General features: G+C 54.2%; 6 protein-coding genes across 6 annotated transcripts; 3 read left to right on the top strand and 3 right to left on the bottom strand.

Moving 5' to 3' along the window:
- Positions 1-2,143: 2,143 nt before the first annotated feature.
- Positions 2,144-2,540, top strand: PV07_04540 (uncharacterized protein; the record flags this gene model as incomplete). The annotated part of the gene is made up of 2 exons (XM_016391352.1): positions 2,144-2,433; positions 2,495-2,540. 2 exons carry the CDS (start codon positions 2,144-2,146, stop codon positions 2,538-2,540), a joined length of 336 nt encoding a protein of 111 aa, XP_016253254.1.
- A 658-nt stretch (positions 2,541-3,198) lies between these two features.
- Positions 3,199-5,420, bottom strand: PV07_04539 (uncharacterized protein). Its single transcript, XM_016391351.1, has one exon. It carries the CDS (start codon positions 4,850-4,852, stop codon positions 3,926-3,928), a length of 927 nt encoding a protein of 308 aa, XP_016253253.1. The 5' UTR covers positions 4,853-5,420; the 3' UTR covers positions 3,199-3,925.
- A 525-nt stretch (positions 5,421-5,945) lies between these two features.
- Positions 5,946-8,221, top strand: PV07_04538 (uncharacterized protein). Its single transcript, XM_016391350.1, has one exon. The coding sequence runs from the start codon at positions 6,772-6,774 to the stop codon at positions 8,002-8,004; it is 1,233 nt and encodes a 410-aa protein (XP_016253252.1). The 5' UTR covers positions 5,946-6,771; the 3' UTR covers positions 8,005-8,221.
- On the bottom strand, positions 8,174-11,867 carry PV07_04537 (uncharacterized protein). Its single transcript, XM_016391349.1, has one exon. The coding sequence runs from the start codon at positions 11,738-11,740 to the stop codon at positions 8,333-8,335; it is 3,408 nt and encodes a 1,135-aa protein (XP_016253251.1). The 5' UTR covers positions 11,741-11,867; the 3' UTR covers positions 8,174-8,332.
- A 175-nt stretch (positions 11,868-12,042) lies between these two features.
- On the bottom strand, positions 12,043-12,550 carry PV07_04536 (uncharacterized protein). The gene is made up of 2 exons (XM_016391348.1): positions 12,225-12,550; positions 12,043-12,174 (listed from the first exon to the last, which is right to left on the bottom strand). Exons 1-2 carry the CDS (start codon positions 12,526-12,528, stop codon positions 12,119-12,121), a joined length of 360 nt encoding a protein of 119 aa, XP_016253250.1. The 5' UTR covers positions 12,529-12,550; the 3' UTR covers positions 12,043-12,118.
- On the top strand, positions 12,521-13,723 carry PV07_04535 (uncharacterized protein; the record flags this gene model as incomplete). Its single annotated transcript, XM_016391347.1, has 1 exon — positions 12,521-13,723. The coding sequence occupies one exon, from the start codon at positions 12,521-12,523 to the stop codon at positions 13,721-13,723; it is 1,203 nt and encodes a 400-aa protein (XP_016253249.1).
- Positions 13,724-14,902: the final 1,179 nt, after the last annotated feature.

The following is a 14,902-nucleotide window of genomic DNA, read 5'->3' as shown; positions in this document are numbered from 1 at the left end:
CAGAAAGAAGGAAGGAAAGAAAGGGACCCTCAAGATGCTCGATGGATGGATGAATGGATGGTTCGCATGGATCCCAACCGTTTCGCTTCAAAAATTCCCTTTCCAAAATAATAACAATATTGATGGCGCCCCCCTGCCCCAAAGATCCCTCTCAGAAGAAAAAACGAAAACAAAAAAGGCGACTACTGTTTTGTATCCCCCAAGGCAACCGTCGCTCTGCCCTCTGTTTCGCCTGGTCGTTCAGTGTGGGAGTTTGGCCCCCTCGAGTGGGCTTCATGGTTAGGGTCAGCTGCACTCCGTACCGAGTACTACTCCGAGCAGTACTACAATGTAGGTCTGCCGTTGGTACTATTGCCCTTGCAGAAGCCCGACGCAGACGCGGGCCAGGGCCAGCGCAAACCTGCCGGCCGGGCTGAAGGGAGGATGATGATGATGATGATGATGTAGAAAGGCCGCGTGGTTCCCTCTTTCTCTCTGACAATCAATCCCCTTTTCGTTGATGGGAGGGGATCTGGTTCTCTGTTGTTTTGTGTGCTTTTGTGAGAAACGAAAACGACGCATGGGAGCAATCACCGCCATCACTACCCACCGGGCAGGTGGCTCTTTGTCTCAAACCAAAAGAGCCCGTCACCTGATCCAGGACCTCTGAGGACTTTTGTTCGTTAGGAGGTGGTGGTGGTGGTGGTGGTGGTTTTGCTGCTCTCTCGAGGTCGACTCAGGCTCTCTTCTGTTCCCCAGAGATGATGCATGGTTAAGCGCCCGTTGGCGGATCGCAGGCTGTTCCCGGGTCCCATCGTTCCATCTTCCCAGCGTCCCAGGGGCCAAAGCAGCTCATAATTGTGTCCATCCTCCCTTCTCCCTCCTCCATTCATCAGCGTCGGCTTGGCTGCTGACCGTCCAGTGGAGCTTTGGCTTCATGCTGTTCCGTGCTATGCTCTCAGCAGCAGTGCTCACTGTTTACGGACTACGCCCCTGGCCGTTCTCTCCCACGGCTCGTCACCATCACCTGAGGTCTGATGAATGCCAACCCTTCAGGGTCCCCGCCCATGCCGATCACCGGTGAGAACAAAGGCCCGCCCAAAGTCCTTGCTGACGGCCAAGCAATCTGGTCTCCTGAAGATTCAGGCAGGACTTTTGTGTGGCCTCGACGCCTCCAAAGGCTCTTCTGGCCCTCTGTTCGTCCGCTTACTCATTTCCTCCTCGCTGTTCGGCTTCTTGAGTAGTCATGGAGCTCATCTGTGGGGATCGATATCCGAGTTTCCTCGCTTTTGCTGTGCTTGCTTGCATGCTTTGCTTACTCCTGCTCATGGAGACTCGTCGGACACGGATCCACTTCAGTACATTCTCCAGACACGCATGGGACTTTTGGCCGCGAAAATGCACCTCCCTGCTTGGTACATCTCAACGGGGAGCAGAAGCTAGAGAACCTGCGAGTTTCTTGATAATCTGCCATCGCACACCCGGGCAGACGCGATGGATACAAGCGGTAGGGCCCCGATGAGGAGACGCCGTCATCGCAATCGCACCTTTGTAGGCCACACCCAGCCAAACCTCATGAGAACCTTTGCTGGTCACACATCCAGCACACAAGTACCGCTTGGACCATTTCCTTTCCCGTCACATTACTACGCTACCAACCGGGATGGAACTCGGTGGCTGCTGCTAACGAGAATATTCTGTCTGGTTGATATATCCTCTTGGACCCCTCCACTGGGTCGCCAGTGTTCTTACCTCTTCTCTCCCGGGTCCTAGCTTTTTTGATGTGAATATAGTGACTGAACCTACACACATTACTCCCTGACTGAGCCTTCTGAGAAAACAGCATCATCAGGTAACGGCGGACCAGGGCACGTCTTGCTCTCTCCTCTACCGAATCCAGCCGGAAACATCTTTGGATCCTTGCCGTTGCCAGGGACTTGGACGCGGAGGAACGGGAGGAAGGACACTTCCTGTTGTCGTCATCTCCATCTTCCTCTCCTCGAGAGTCCATCGACGAGACATTCTTCCACCACGCCGCAAGAAGGGACCGATCCGTCTCCCATTTCTGCAGCTCGACAAGCACAACACCAACGCAACGCAACACAACCAGAAGACGACGACAAGAGATCCAGAGGACCGACAGAACCAGCAGAAGCGTCCGACGATGCCGCCCCCAACATCTTCAGACACCACCAAATCCCCCCGCCATCACGCCTGGAGCACCACCAGCGTGAAGAGCGGGAGCACCAGCGGCGGCCACCACCACCACCGCCCCCAAGACCAACAGTACGCACAGCAGCATTGTGCCAGGAAGGACGCCGACGCCAAGACCGTGCAGCGATGGCTTGATGGGCGCGACCACCCCGCGCGGGAGGACGTGCTGGATCGCGTGGCGCGGGCATTTGAGCGTGGGCACGGCAAGGACAAGCGCGAGGGGGCGGCGAAGATGAAGTTGTGATTGCACACGCGAGGACAACGACGACAACGACGACTATGATGACAAGGCACGACGAAGGTTTTACGAAGACGACGACACCGACGACGAAGAACAAGACCAATAAGAACAAGGCTACGACGACGAAGATGATGGTCTGGTGTGGACTGTCCTCTCCTCGCCGCGATCGAACAAGCATTCAGGGGGAGAAGGACCCCCTGTCCTCATCCCAGACCTATACTTAGACCTATACCCAGACCTACATTCATCCACGACACAACGTACAAGGACGGACGAGGACAAGGCACCAGCCAGCCTTGTCTCCCGACCTTGTTTCCCATTATTATTCCCTGTTCTCAATCCCACTAGACCCAGACAGACAGACGGACAGACGGATAGATAGTCGCATCGGGGAATTATTCCACATTCCACCACACACTCCAGAAAAAGAAAAAGAAGGCGGCAAGATTGTTTCAAAGTTTTTCAACGGGGCGGCAGCGGGAGGCTTCAACAACTTTCGCGTGTTAAAGTTGGTGCGGTACAACACCATCGCTGATCTCGGAGCATTTTCACAGGATTATTGGTTTTGAGGGGGAGAGGAGGGGGGGTTTTTTTTTCATTGCTCGTGTCCCTAGCGGGCGGCGAGGCCTATGTATGGATATATTGAGTCCTCGGTACCTATCGCCTTATTCGCGAGTCAGGTACCTCTGTATCTACGGAGTATTAAGAGAGGTTAGGCGGTTGGCGGTTGGTTGGAACACAGCACACCACGTCCAGGATATCAACGAGATTGCTACGAACCAGACTCAGGGCATGGTGTCCAAAGGGTGTATGCACGGAGGATATGTATTGGCCTGTCAATCCACTCAATTGTCCCAGTCCCCATCTATCACAACGGAAATTCTGCACCTTCGCCATCCCTCAAATTTCCAATCGGGCGTGATGTATCTCGCCTTGCCTCCTGTGCTAGAGCAGACGAGTTGCCGCCCAACGTATTAAGCGATTCACAATCCCAATCGCTGGCCTCTCGTTGCCTGTTATTCCCACACCCATGGTTTATACCCCAACGCCTTCGCTGTGCATCAGACAAACAAAAATAATAATCGAAAAGTGCCATCACTATACCAGCATCGCTTGTAAAAAAGCACACCGATGGCAAGACTCCAACTCAACACAAGGGGAGCAAATAGCCACGGCTTGTCCACTTGGCAGATATTGGCACCTCATCCCATACATGCGCTTCGGCTTCATGATGCAGGAGCGTGTATTTGCATTTCTGTCCTGCGTTTGGCTCAGCCTCTAATTTGGAGCAGCATCCCGATTCCTCCCTCGACATAGGCCAGCCGTCAAGTGCCTTCGTTTCATGGCTCCAATCTGTAAGATCTTTTCGCGTATGGCGTACTGTGCTTTTTTTTAGACATGGTTTGTCCAAATGTGACAAAACACCCTGATCAGCGCGAGCTCCTCAAGGTCATCAAACTGTAATTTGAGAATTCCCATGGTGTGAAGGGCCTAGCCACTGGTGTCCTCGGTATTCTTATCATCGATTTCTTGCTGCTCCGCCTGTAATTCACTTGGCGAAGGACTCGGGGCTCTTATACTCCTCGGTGCATCATAGATCGAGCTGGTATATCTGGCACGGAGCGCTTCTTCGCACGCCAGCTCTTGGTCATAGGGTGGTATCACTCCGCGCATGGCTTCGAGCCAGTCCCCCATCGTCTTTGACGTCAAATGGCACATCTGAGTGTACTCCCAGTACTCAGGATACCATCCGGCCGACTCCCAACCTATCAAGGCACATATCCGACCGGCATCGTCTACCAAAATGTTTTGGGGACAGAGACTCGCATGAGTGAATTTGAGTTGGTATGGTTTCTTGGGTGCATGAACCATTTGGATCTCCTTCTCGGGAAAATCGTCCGTCGGGTGGCCTCTCCGCTCGAACTCTTGAAACGCTTCAATTGAAAAGAAGGGCCCTATACGTCCGGAGCCGAATCGGTGGTCCAGCGCAGCCCCCAAGGTGGCATCCCCCACGACGCATTGTTTGGGTGGTTGCATCTTTCTGAGTTGGTCCACAAAACGCCCTAGATCTGCCACAATCTTGTTCTGTTTATGGGCAGACATGGACGACCATACTTGATCCAAGGGCTTCCCTGGATAAGCTTCATATTCAACCACCTTCCCCTCCGGTCTATTGTATACCGCGAGGACCTTGTACGAGGGAACTGAAGTGTGTCGGTCGATCAGCATCAAGGCTTGATACTCGGTATTGGCACAATGGGTCTTGAGGATTCGGTTGTTGCTGAGGCGGAGCACCGTTTCGCCAGTCCGAGGGTCGGTCTCTTTTTTTCCCCAATGCATGCGCCATTTGAGACCAAAGGGGATCTGGTCGTATTCGTCTTTTGGCTCTTCGTCTTGACTTCCGAAACAAAATGGCATGACTGCAGGAACACACTAGGCCCGTGAAGGGCAGCTCATGCAGTGGGATCGAACGTAGGGAGAGATGGCAGTCAGTTGCATTGAAGTCGGTCGCAGATTATCCGGGCACAGGTCGATCGATCATGGGAACAGGAGGTGCGTGCTGGTGGGGAGGCTTATGTGCGCTGCGACTCGAAGTGTGACCTTTGACGTGGATCGGGTAGGAGACAAGGAAAAGCAGTGTGGCTTCGAGATAGCGGTGAGCTCACGTTTGGATTCATGTCTGTGCGATGGACATCTAGAGAACACGGAGAATGAGAGGTGATGGCGGGGGAAGGAGAAGAGAGGTCGAGAGGAGAGCCGACGAGGACCAAGATGAGGTCGGGAGGTCGATAGCTGGAGAGAGGGATTGGCTTTTCCCCTACCAGTAGTTGGTTGAGCCCATTGACAAGAAGAACAAAGGCGAAGGCGAGGGCGAGGCCAACGACGAATACATGTCGGAGGCGTAGGCGGGACAAGAAAAGAGGGACAGACAGGAACAAGGCACGAGAAGCCCAGCAGCCCAGAAGCCCAGAAACCCCCATGAATTAGTTCTCGATAGTGGACTCGATACTGGTGCTTGGGCACCGGCATCTTCCTCACGCTCTCAGCCTGCGAAGGATGCATCTCATCCATTCATCCATCCACTCACCCATTGTCCAACTCCATTCCTTCTCTCAATCCATCAGCTGAGCGAATCAGCTGAAAATGAGGCTAAAAGGGGAGCTCGATTCCACCTGCAGCTCCCCCTCTCATCCCACCCACCCTTCTGTCCACCTGTACGCAGCACCAGTACCGAGTATCATCCTCACTCCAATCAACCTTGGTTCCTACTCCCGAGGTTGCATCTCCCGGAAAGGCTCTAGGTCGACTGCGCAAAAAGAATGACTACAGGAAACTGCCCCTCCAGCGCTTCTCCATGTCGACGTATGCATCTCGGTTAGGGAGGATGCTTCCGCTCCTCTTTCGGGGGTGGATGTCTACCAAGCCTCTCGAGGTACCAACCAAGACTCCCTGTCGCTAGGCTTGGCTGGCGCTGACCCAAACTACACAGTAAGGAGTAAGTGAGACGCGTGTCTGTTCTCTGATCGACGACAAATCCCATCTATCTGGAAGACGACATCCATATCCGTACTTCCCCTTGAACAAAGCCTCTTCACCACAGTCTTGACCAGAGTCTTATCTGCCAATGGTCAATTTAACAAGCACCTGCAAATCCACCCCCAAGAAAGAGCCAAGCAAAGCCCGACGATGATCCTATGGGTTGGCCGTCCCAAAAAGATCCGTGTGGGCACCGTCTGGAGAGTCCGTTTGCTTTGGAACAATGACATGAGGCTACAAAGAGCACGGACGCTGTTTTGAGGCATAGTGCATTCCGATCACGCATTGAATCAAATGTACGTGAGCCCCTGTCCCCGGACTGCCATTCTGGATACTTCAGCGCAAGCTGGGAGATGTGGTGATCTGCTCTGCTGCTATCGCCGTCTCCTCGACAGCCATACAGCAGTTCCCTGGGAACTACGTGTCTGTGGATGTCGTCGTTGTTGCTACTCAGCGGCCCAGTCTCGCTCGTCGTCGCCCTTTGTTTCGGCAATTAGCATGTCACATCTCGAACAAAGGAACGTTGTCAGGTCCGGTCCTGATCACAATGAGACCCGGAACTGCCAAATATATCATGATCAAAGAAATCTGCGGATGCATCACCTATTCTAGGCGGACACTGCCCATTGTCCTCAATATGTGGCCTGTTCTAGCCTGGCCTTTGGTGATTATGGACCTCTCTCATAACCGTTTCTGCCCCTGCTACAACCATCTTTTGCAACACCCATCTCGTCGGGTTGTTGTAACATCTCCATTCCCATACAGTCTATACCAATCCCTAGTTACCAAATAGAACAGCCATGGCTTCATCAAACCCGACGTCTCCAATCCTTCCTACCCTATCGCCATTGTCGCCGCACTCGTCTAGAGCTGTTGAGAATCCTTTGGTTGAGCCGCTTCCCCAGCTTGTGACGACCTTCTCTGGTATGACCCCTACCCAGCCTTCGATGACCAGCCCCAATCCCTGGTCCTGCAGCAATGCCAATGGCACAATTTGTCGACGAAACAGCCTCGCGTCACCGGTCATGTCCCCTGCACAAGCCGCCTTTGCGCCGATGTCTCCCGCTTTAGCTCGAGCTCAGATTCGCACTCCTGAAAGAGCATATTTCTATATCACCCACACACCGACGACAGCCAGCTTCACCCGCGAAGACGGCCGGCAAAGCCGTATGGCCATGCGCAGCCCGGCATACGAGAGAATCTTGACTCTGCCCCTGCGTGTCAACACAGTCCTTACCAGTGAGACCATCCCTGAAGAAGAGCAGCCAGAATGGGTGTCTACTCCGTCGTCCGACGCAGCGACGCTCATGGACTGGGAACCAGCGATCGCGACCACATCTGCGTCGCCCACGACCAACGGCCGACGCCTCATCCGGTCTCACACTCCTGCCCCTATCAGAACCCAGAGTCGTTCTCCCATCCGCAGACAGCCTCAGAACAACAGCCGCCTCCCACCGAAGCCACGCCTTCCCCCGCCGCCAAAGTACCACGTCAAGGTCATCCCCACCCTCTCGCCAACCACCCAGCGGAACAGGCAGCATTACCTGTCGAGCGTAGAGCACCTGCGCGCCCCTTTAGTCCCCCTGATATCCGTGACCACAGGGCTCCCGCACCCGGAATTCCCCACCAGTCTACTCCAGTATCACCTCCTTACACACGAGCAATTGGATTCCCTGGCGCGGTGGTACCACCAGGTGACCCCCCCAGTGGAAGAGACGTTCCAGTACCCGGCATGGATTCCTCCCTGGACGGGTCTGTCCCGCCTACGACAGCAGATCTCCAGCACCGACGAGGAGGTGAGGGTTGATCTGGAGACGAAAAGAAGGCGGTGGGGACGGTTCATCGGGCTGCGAGGCTGCGAAAGCCCAACGGCCGAGTCGGGCGCTGTTGCGAACGGCGACGGCGGCGAAGAACGCAGAATCGAGACGCCCGACGAGCTAGCACGGCGCATGGAACGGGAGTGGAGGCGGGCGCTGGAGCGGGCGGAGGAAGAGGCCCGCGCGTACGAGAAGAGCTGGAGGGGCCGGTGGTGAAGGGGCAATTGGGTAATTGATGCCATACAACAAGGCCGAATGGGAATGGGGCTCATTTTGAGATGACGGATGGTTTGTCTCCCTGGTTAGCTGCAAGAGAACTGAAGCCTCTGGTCTGTACCGTAGTCAGTCTGTCGCGTCGGCTCCTTTAAACAAATTTATGGCAAGACGAGCATGAACGTTCGCTGCTGCTTTAATGTACGAATGCAATCATCAACCATGTCTATCTATGTATCAAACCCCCAAGCCGCCATCTGCATATAGGCACTAAAGTTTATGTACAGCAACGGGCCACGACATCCATTGGCCCTTCGTCGTCTATCAAGACCTATACAATCTCCAGATTGGCAATCCTCACCCCCTTGGTCTCGACGTGGTACCGTCTCTTGACTCCCACACCGACCGCCGCGTTCTTGAAGGCGTTGTACACCCTCTGCCCACCGCCCACGAGAACCATCGGGATCGAGTTCCGCCGCGGCAATCCTGCTGGCGTGGTTTGTCGTCGGTGCAGGTATGGCCGAATCAGGTTGAGATCGTCGTAGGCGGTGTCAGGATGTGCGCTGCCATCATCGTTTGGGATCTCGTCGGCACTGCCTTGGTGGTCTTCTGCCTCTGCTTCTCCCTCGGCGCCGCTGTGTCCGTCAACGTCGTCCTGTCCGTACGACACGACAACCACCAACTGCAGCGCCTGCGCGCCCGGTTTGTATGCTGGGATGTTCTCCAGCTTCGCACTGAAGTCGCACCCTCCCCTCTTAACCACGAGGATCTGATGCTGCCGGACAACGCTTAGAGGTAATCTGTGGTCGCAGAGTTCATCCGTCACGTAGATCTTTGTCCACGACAACGCAGGCACGGTAGCACCGGTTGATAGCAGGGTGGAGACTTCAGGCCAGTCTGGCAGTGGTGCGGCACCCGGTCCTGTGGGCGTTACCGCGGAGAGGTGGTACCGTAGCACATTGCCTCCTCCGCCCTTTGTTGAGGACACTGAGGAGGAAGAGGCAAGCTTCGTTGCTGGGGGTGTAATAAGTGAAAGAGGCGTTGAGAAGGGCCAGGGAGATGGAGCACGGCTTTCTCTGATGAGGCTCGAGATCTGAGAGACGATGGCGTTCCATGCCGCCCGCATGGCGCCGTCGTTCGCGCCATCTTCGAATTGTGGAAGATTCATTATCAACGAGGGTTCCCCATCATTTTCAGATTTCTGGCCTGCTGTAGTCGCCGCTGGCGTATCGGATTTTCCAGCGTCCGAGTCTTCAATCGACCCTTCCAGATCGAGTACCATATCCAGCATAACGGCGTCGCGAATGCGCATAAAATTGGGATCTGCCGGGCTGAGGACATCCCTGCCTGTGTCACGCGCCAGGTACACCTTTTCATCTTTGCCCAGAGGAATGTTGTTAATTGTTTGAATGCGGAATGTATCGTGGAATCCGTCGTCGAAAAGTAAAGGGTAATCCTGAATCATTCCGAGCCGCAAGCCACCGATTGCATTGACCAAGATCCCATCTTTCACGCGTTGGAGAGGAGGAACAGGTTGGCCTGCGGGGGATATCGCAGGGAAGGAAATGTCGAGTGTTGGTCTAGTTGGGATGAGTGAGCTCGAGGCATTCCAAGGGACTAGCTCTGGGGGTAGCGTCCATGGGTAATATGTATGATTGGAAGGTGAGCTGATATCCAGTAGCGTAATGCTCGGATGGTCCGCCGCGTATTCACCGAGGGCAGATTCGACATTGTCCCTGTGAGGCATGAGATGAAGTCTGGCCAGATTAGCTGCATGATAGACATCACCCCTCGAGGCAATACTGGAAATGGTCAGTGGCAGGGGTGAGGGCTTGACGGGACAGAATGACTCTTCGCCGCGTAATGGATGCCAAACAGCCTCACGGTGGGAGCCGTTGTCAACGCTTCGAGGGATAATCAATGGATGGCCTTCAGTGGTGAAGACGAAAGGCTCATCGAGCTGATTGAGAGGGTGTGTCGGATCGAAAAGGAGAAAGAGATATTTGGCAGTTTCTCCGAGAAAGAAGCTCTCCATCCTGTCCGTCTGCTCGCCGGTCAGCACGTTTTGGATGCTGGCCCAACCACACCTCGTCCAACATCGTCGTTTGATATCCCGCAGTACCATTTCCCCGACGTGAAAATACCACGGATCTTCTGTGGCGCGGTAGAGATAATATGTAGACTCGATGAACTCTGGTCGGCCTATCCACCAACCAAGCCCGCCTTCAATGCCTCCAGTCACGAGATTCCACCGCTCCGGAAGAGCAGAGAACCTTGTCCAGAGGGCCGTCTGTAGAAGATGGGTTTCCACAGCTTCGTCAACGTGTCCGGCAAGCGTGAGAAGGCCAGGATAATATGCACTCAAAGCGTCAATCCAGAACCCCCTGGCTGCGCCAGTGGAGAAATCAGCTTGGATATAGTGTGGGTGTTGATACGTCGATCCACGATAGAGGTGTCGCTTTATCGCGGCATGAGCAACGTTCCAAGCATCGAGAAAGGCCTCAGAAGTCGAGTCTCCCACAGATAAGGATTGATGGAGGATTCTCGGATCTTGTGAGCCGTCCACGCTGCTGTAGACCGGATGAGCTTCCCGGGACAGAAGGATATGGGACTTCAGAGCGTATTCGAAAAAGCTATCGATGCCAGCACCGATGCCTGTCCAAGTACCGATCCAATTTCCACTTTCTGCATCGATTCCACCTCCAATCAGGTCAATAGCACTACGCCTCTGCCAGATCGCCCAGAAAGCTCTTTTCGCGAGTTCCTCAAAGCGAGGATCTCCAGTCAGCCGGCTCAAGACTGTAAACTCAAGAACCAAACTTCCAGCACCGGCACTGCATGTCTCGGTGATTTCGACTGATCCCGAGCGAGCATCACATTGACCGTTCTCGGCATGAGAGTTCAGGGGAGAATTGACGTAAAACGGGATCCCGTGCCGAAGGTTGACGCGAGGATACGGTATGCCAGTTGAAGACCAGAAAGCTGGAATCAGGCGATTGCCAAGGTCATATGCCAGCCGGAGGAGTTGACCGTCATATTCAAATGCATTAGGCCAACGGATGCCTTGTCTTTTGCCATCGAACTGATCCTTCTGCCATACTTCAGCATATGCAACCTGCCTTTGAGGAGGATCGTAGCCACGGATCGGTAGCTCGCCGACCGCAAATAGATGAGCGCTCAACAGCCCACCAAGACCTCGTATCGCTGTTTCAAAGACCTGCACCTTGCTGTCCAGATCGAATCCTCTTGCTCTTAGCCCTTGACCCGACGGCCCGTCCGAGCCATCTCCATACTGCTCGACCAAATCCCTGACGCTGTCCTGAAACAGCCGCAGAGGTTTATTGTGCTTTGAACTCGAGGGATTGGAGGCTAATATCGCGAGAGTGGACAGACTATCGATGAGGGTCAAGGAGTAGTTTCCCAGAGGGTCATTGACTTCGATGTGCGCTGGGTTGTCGCGGTCGCGTGTCAAGGGCTTGCAGGATATGGGACGCAGCTCATCCTCGGGGAAGGCATAGGACATGTAATTCTCGAAGCCATGATAGAAGAGATCCTCAGCCTCCTTTCTGAGGGCCTTGATCTGGCCAGGTGTCTGCGCGTGTACGGTGGCTATCGAAGCCAGACAAGCAACAAGCACGACGAGACGAACGCCTCTCAGCCATTGCCAAAGCCGTGCCGGTGCGAATAGTGTAGACAATGATACAGCTGGAGGCGTCACATGGCGACAAATCATGCGCATGGCACACTCGCGGGTGACGGTGCCACAGAGCGCATATCAAAGGGGTCGCATGCGAAGTGTAATGTGTAATTACACGCCGTGTCCAACAAGATTCGGCGTCCTTTGATATGGAGAGTATTTCCGTGTCTGACATGACATCTCATGGCTTTGCAGCCGATAAAACGACGTTAGATTTCCGTCAGACGTCGCCACCTCACCCACCGGTCTTGCGGCCTGCATATCGGAGGTTGCAGGGAAATTTCCCGCCGAATTTGGCGGCCAGTGCCGCCGCCTTTGGAGGCTTTCTTCCCTCGATGCCAAGACGAGGTATATCCACGGCCGCCGCACCTCTCTTTGGGACGAGGGTGATGCCGCCCTATGCTCACCTAGCTCACGATCCTACAACAGTTTTCTATCTCCTGTGAAATCCACTCCCATACTCTGTTCCCACATCGCTGCTGGACATGTCAATTTCAGCTGCGTGACGTCGACTTTTCAGACCTACGTGTTGATGTTGGCTTCATGGGTCCGGCTCTCGGCTCCAAATGACCTGTCGAGTCGTTCGAACTTTGAGCACTCGAGGCAATTGTGGTCTCTGGCCTGACTGGCTGAGATGACAGACCTTGACCTATAGTGTCGGGTGCAGAGCGATCACTGGGCTTCACGTCGCTGCGTGACGTGGGTGGTTTTGCTTCAGTGACCCGCTGCTTTGAGAGGTCCTCGAGGGTGACAGTCCTGTTCTCTGACATGGTGGGATCATGGACAACAGAATTTCTATGACTATAACTGTCGGCAACAGAGATGCCCATGAAATGTTACTTGGGAGTGTCGATTGAGACAGTTTGGTCATTGACCTGCGGATTTGGGAGATACTCGCCCTCATCAACACAGGCCATGCACTCTTCCAGCCCACATCTGGATCTCTCCCCGAGAAGGCGCACATCTCTCACGATGCCCGCGAAGCAGAAGTTTCGGATCCTTCACGTCTTTAGATCTGCACAGAAGATCTTCGAAATCATGATCCCAGCCAGCGCGCGAATTAAGGGCACCACGGAGAGCACCATAAACACCTCAAATCCCCACAGTCCACTTCTTAAGCTGCCAAACGAGTTGCTCCTTCAGATCACCGGTTTCCTGGAAGCCGAATATCAACTCTCACTTCGCATTTGCTGCCGACGGCTTCGCCTCCTACTCAGGGGTCTCGACCCGACACTGAGTGATTTCAGCACGAAGCTGCGGTTCTATAAATGCCTCGAGCCCGACTACCCGGAATATCTTCCCTGCCTATCATGTGGAATCATGTTCAAATGGCGCTCTCCGTTTATGTGTGTCCGCTGTCCACGTGAGGGTCAGCACCCGTCTATTTCTAATTGGAATTCGGCGGCATACGAATGTTGGTCCTTAGCAGGAACAATTGATATTCGGATGAGTCGCTCATTTATCGAGTTGGTTTTTCGTGCTCACGAACGAGGTGAGCGATACGGGTATCCCGTGTCTTCCTTGCGATCGAGCGGACTGCATCGCAACAGCGTCTTGTTCCAAAACGATGCACGCATGATTGATGGAGAACTTGTGCTTGCTACGCGATGGGAGCTGGACGCAGAGCTTCGAATGGATTGGGAAGACCAGGCCAAGCTTTTATTCTGGGCTTCTTGCTTGCATTGGCGAACCAATGGATGGCACGACAAGATACCGGCGTTACTTAAGGGTGCGTCCACGAACATGATGCCCTTGAAGCCCACGGAAACCCTCAAGTGCTCCTTTTGCGAATGTGACTGGCAACTACAAATGAATCACAAAACCGACACACATTTGAGGATGCTCTTTTGTGTCTGGAGAAATTACGGACGACGGTGTGGAAAAAGGCAAGGGAATGAGCAAATTTTTCACCGTGAGCCGGCACCGCCGCTGGATATCGAATCAGTTTCGCAGAGAGATCTACGAGCCCTCTTTGAGTCTGGAAATGAGGAAAGGCGCAGCACGGAGAGCACGGAGGTTTGCTAGCGTTCTAGATGGGCCGGCCTGGACAGCAGAGCCTCTTATGAGGACTCCTGGGGTGTCGAAGTCGGACTTTAAAGCCTCCTCGTGGCGACACCTCATATACGTAGTCATGGGATCTCTATTACTCACCTTAACTGGCTTCAGGCTCAATACCTGCGGCGGTTATGGCTGTAAGACCGGCATGGTCCTCTTCGCAAGAGGAGATAGAGGCGTGACGACCGAAGATTGCGAGGGCAATCGACGCGAGGCAGAATTTGGCTCAAGCCGGAAGGGAGAATGGAAGGGGGCCCGATGCGGCTCGGGAATTTAGGCGGTGTCGAGATGAGACCTAACAGATGCGTCAGAGAGGACAGAGTTGAGAGAGAAAAACAAGTTGAAAGGGAGGAGGGAGGAGGGAGTTAGGGACCGGCGACGGGATTGTTATAGCCGTCAAAAGCGGCGGTGCACCCGGCCCGCGACCACGCCCGAAGTGGACGGCCGCCTAAACCGGAGGCGGATTTCCCTGTACCGACTTTACAGTACCAGTAGTTTCCTCGCACCCACAGCACCTTGGTTTCTAAGCTGACAAAACTGCTGAACGGCACCAGTGACCCTGCTGGCACCCCACAGCACCTAAATGCTACGAGAACGGGAGAACTCCGTCAAACTCCGATCAGCTAGGGAGATCAATCGCCCTCACCCACAAGCTGCAGAAAGCCGTCGATTACAAGTCTTCGGTGCACACGGCAGAGGTCCAGGTTTCGTCCTGTATTTGGTGCTCAAGCCCAAGCCTCGTTTTCCGGTCGCTTCGATGGAAAGGGCGAGGGACAATCTGTCTCGTTGTGGCCGATCACCACAAGGTCAGCATTCACAATCTCAGGTGGGAATACGGGAGCGCATGGCGAATTGCCGGGCGCGGACATAATACAGCGAGCATGGGGCAAATTATATATGTACGGGCTCCCCAACCTTCCTGCGATGACCGACTTTCTCGTTGAAGACATCATCATCATCCAAGGAAAGGCTATCGAAGACCCCTAGGAGCAGTGTTTGGATTGTTCTCTATCATGAAGGTCTTGCTCACTGGAGGCAGCGGATTTCTTGCTGTCCATTGCTTGGATGCACTGCTCAAACGCGGGTATTTTGGATTGAATTCTGCCCTGGAAGCCGTCCAGTATTAACCGTTCCTTAGGCACGACGTGG

This window comes from Cladophialophora immunda (genome assembly GCF_000835495.1).
Source record: "Cladophialophora immunda strain CBS 83496 unplaced genomic scaffold supercont1.2, whole genome shotgun sequence".
NCBI lineage: Eukaryota > Fungi > Ascomycota > Eurotiomycetes > Chaetothyriales > Herpotrichiellaceae > Cladophialophora > Cladophialophora immunda.
The sequence above is the reverse complement of the archived record's forward strand: the minus strand, read 5'-3'. Positions and strand labels throughout refer to the sequence as shown.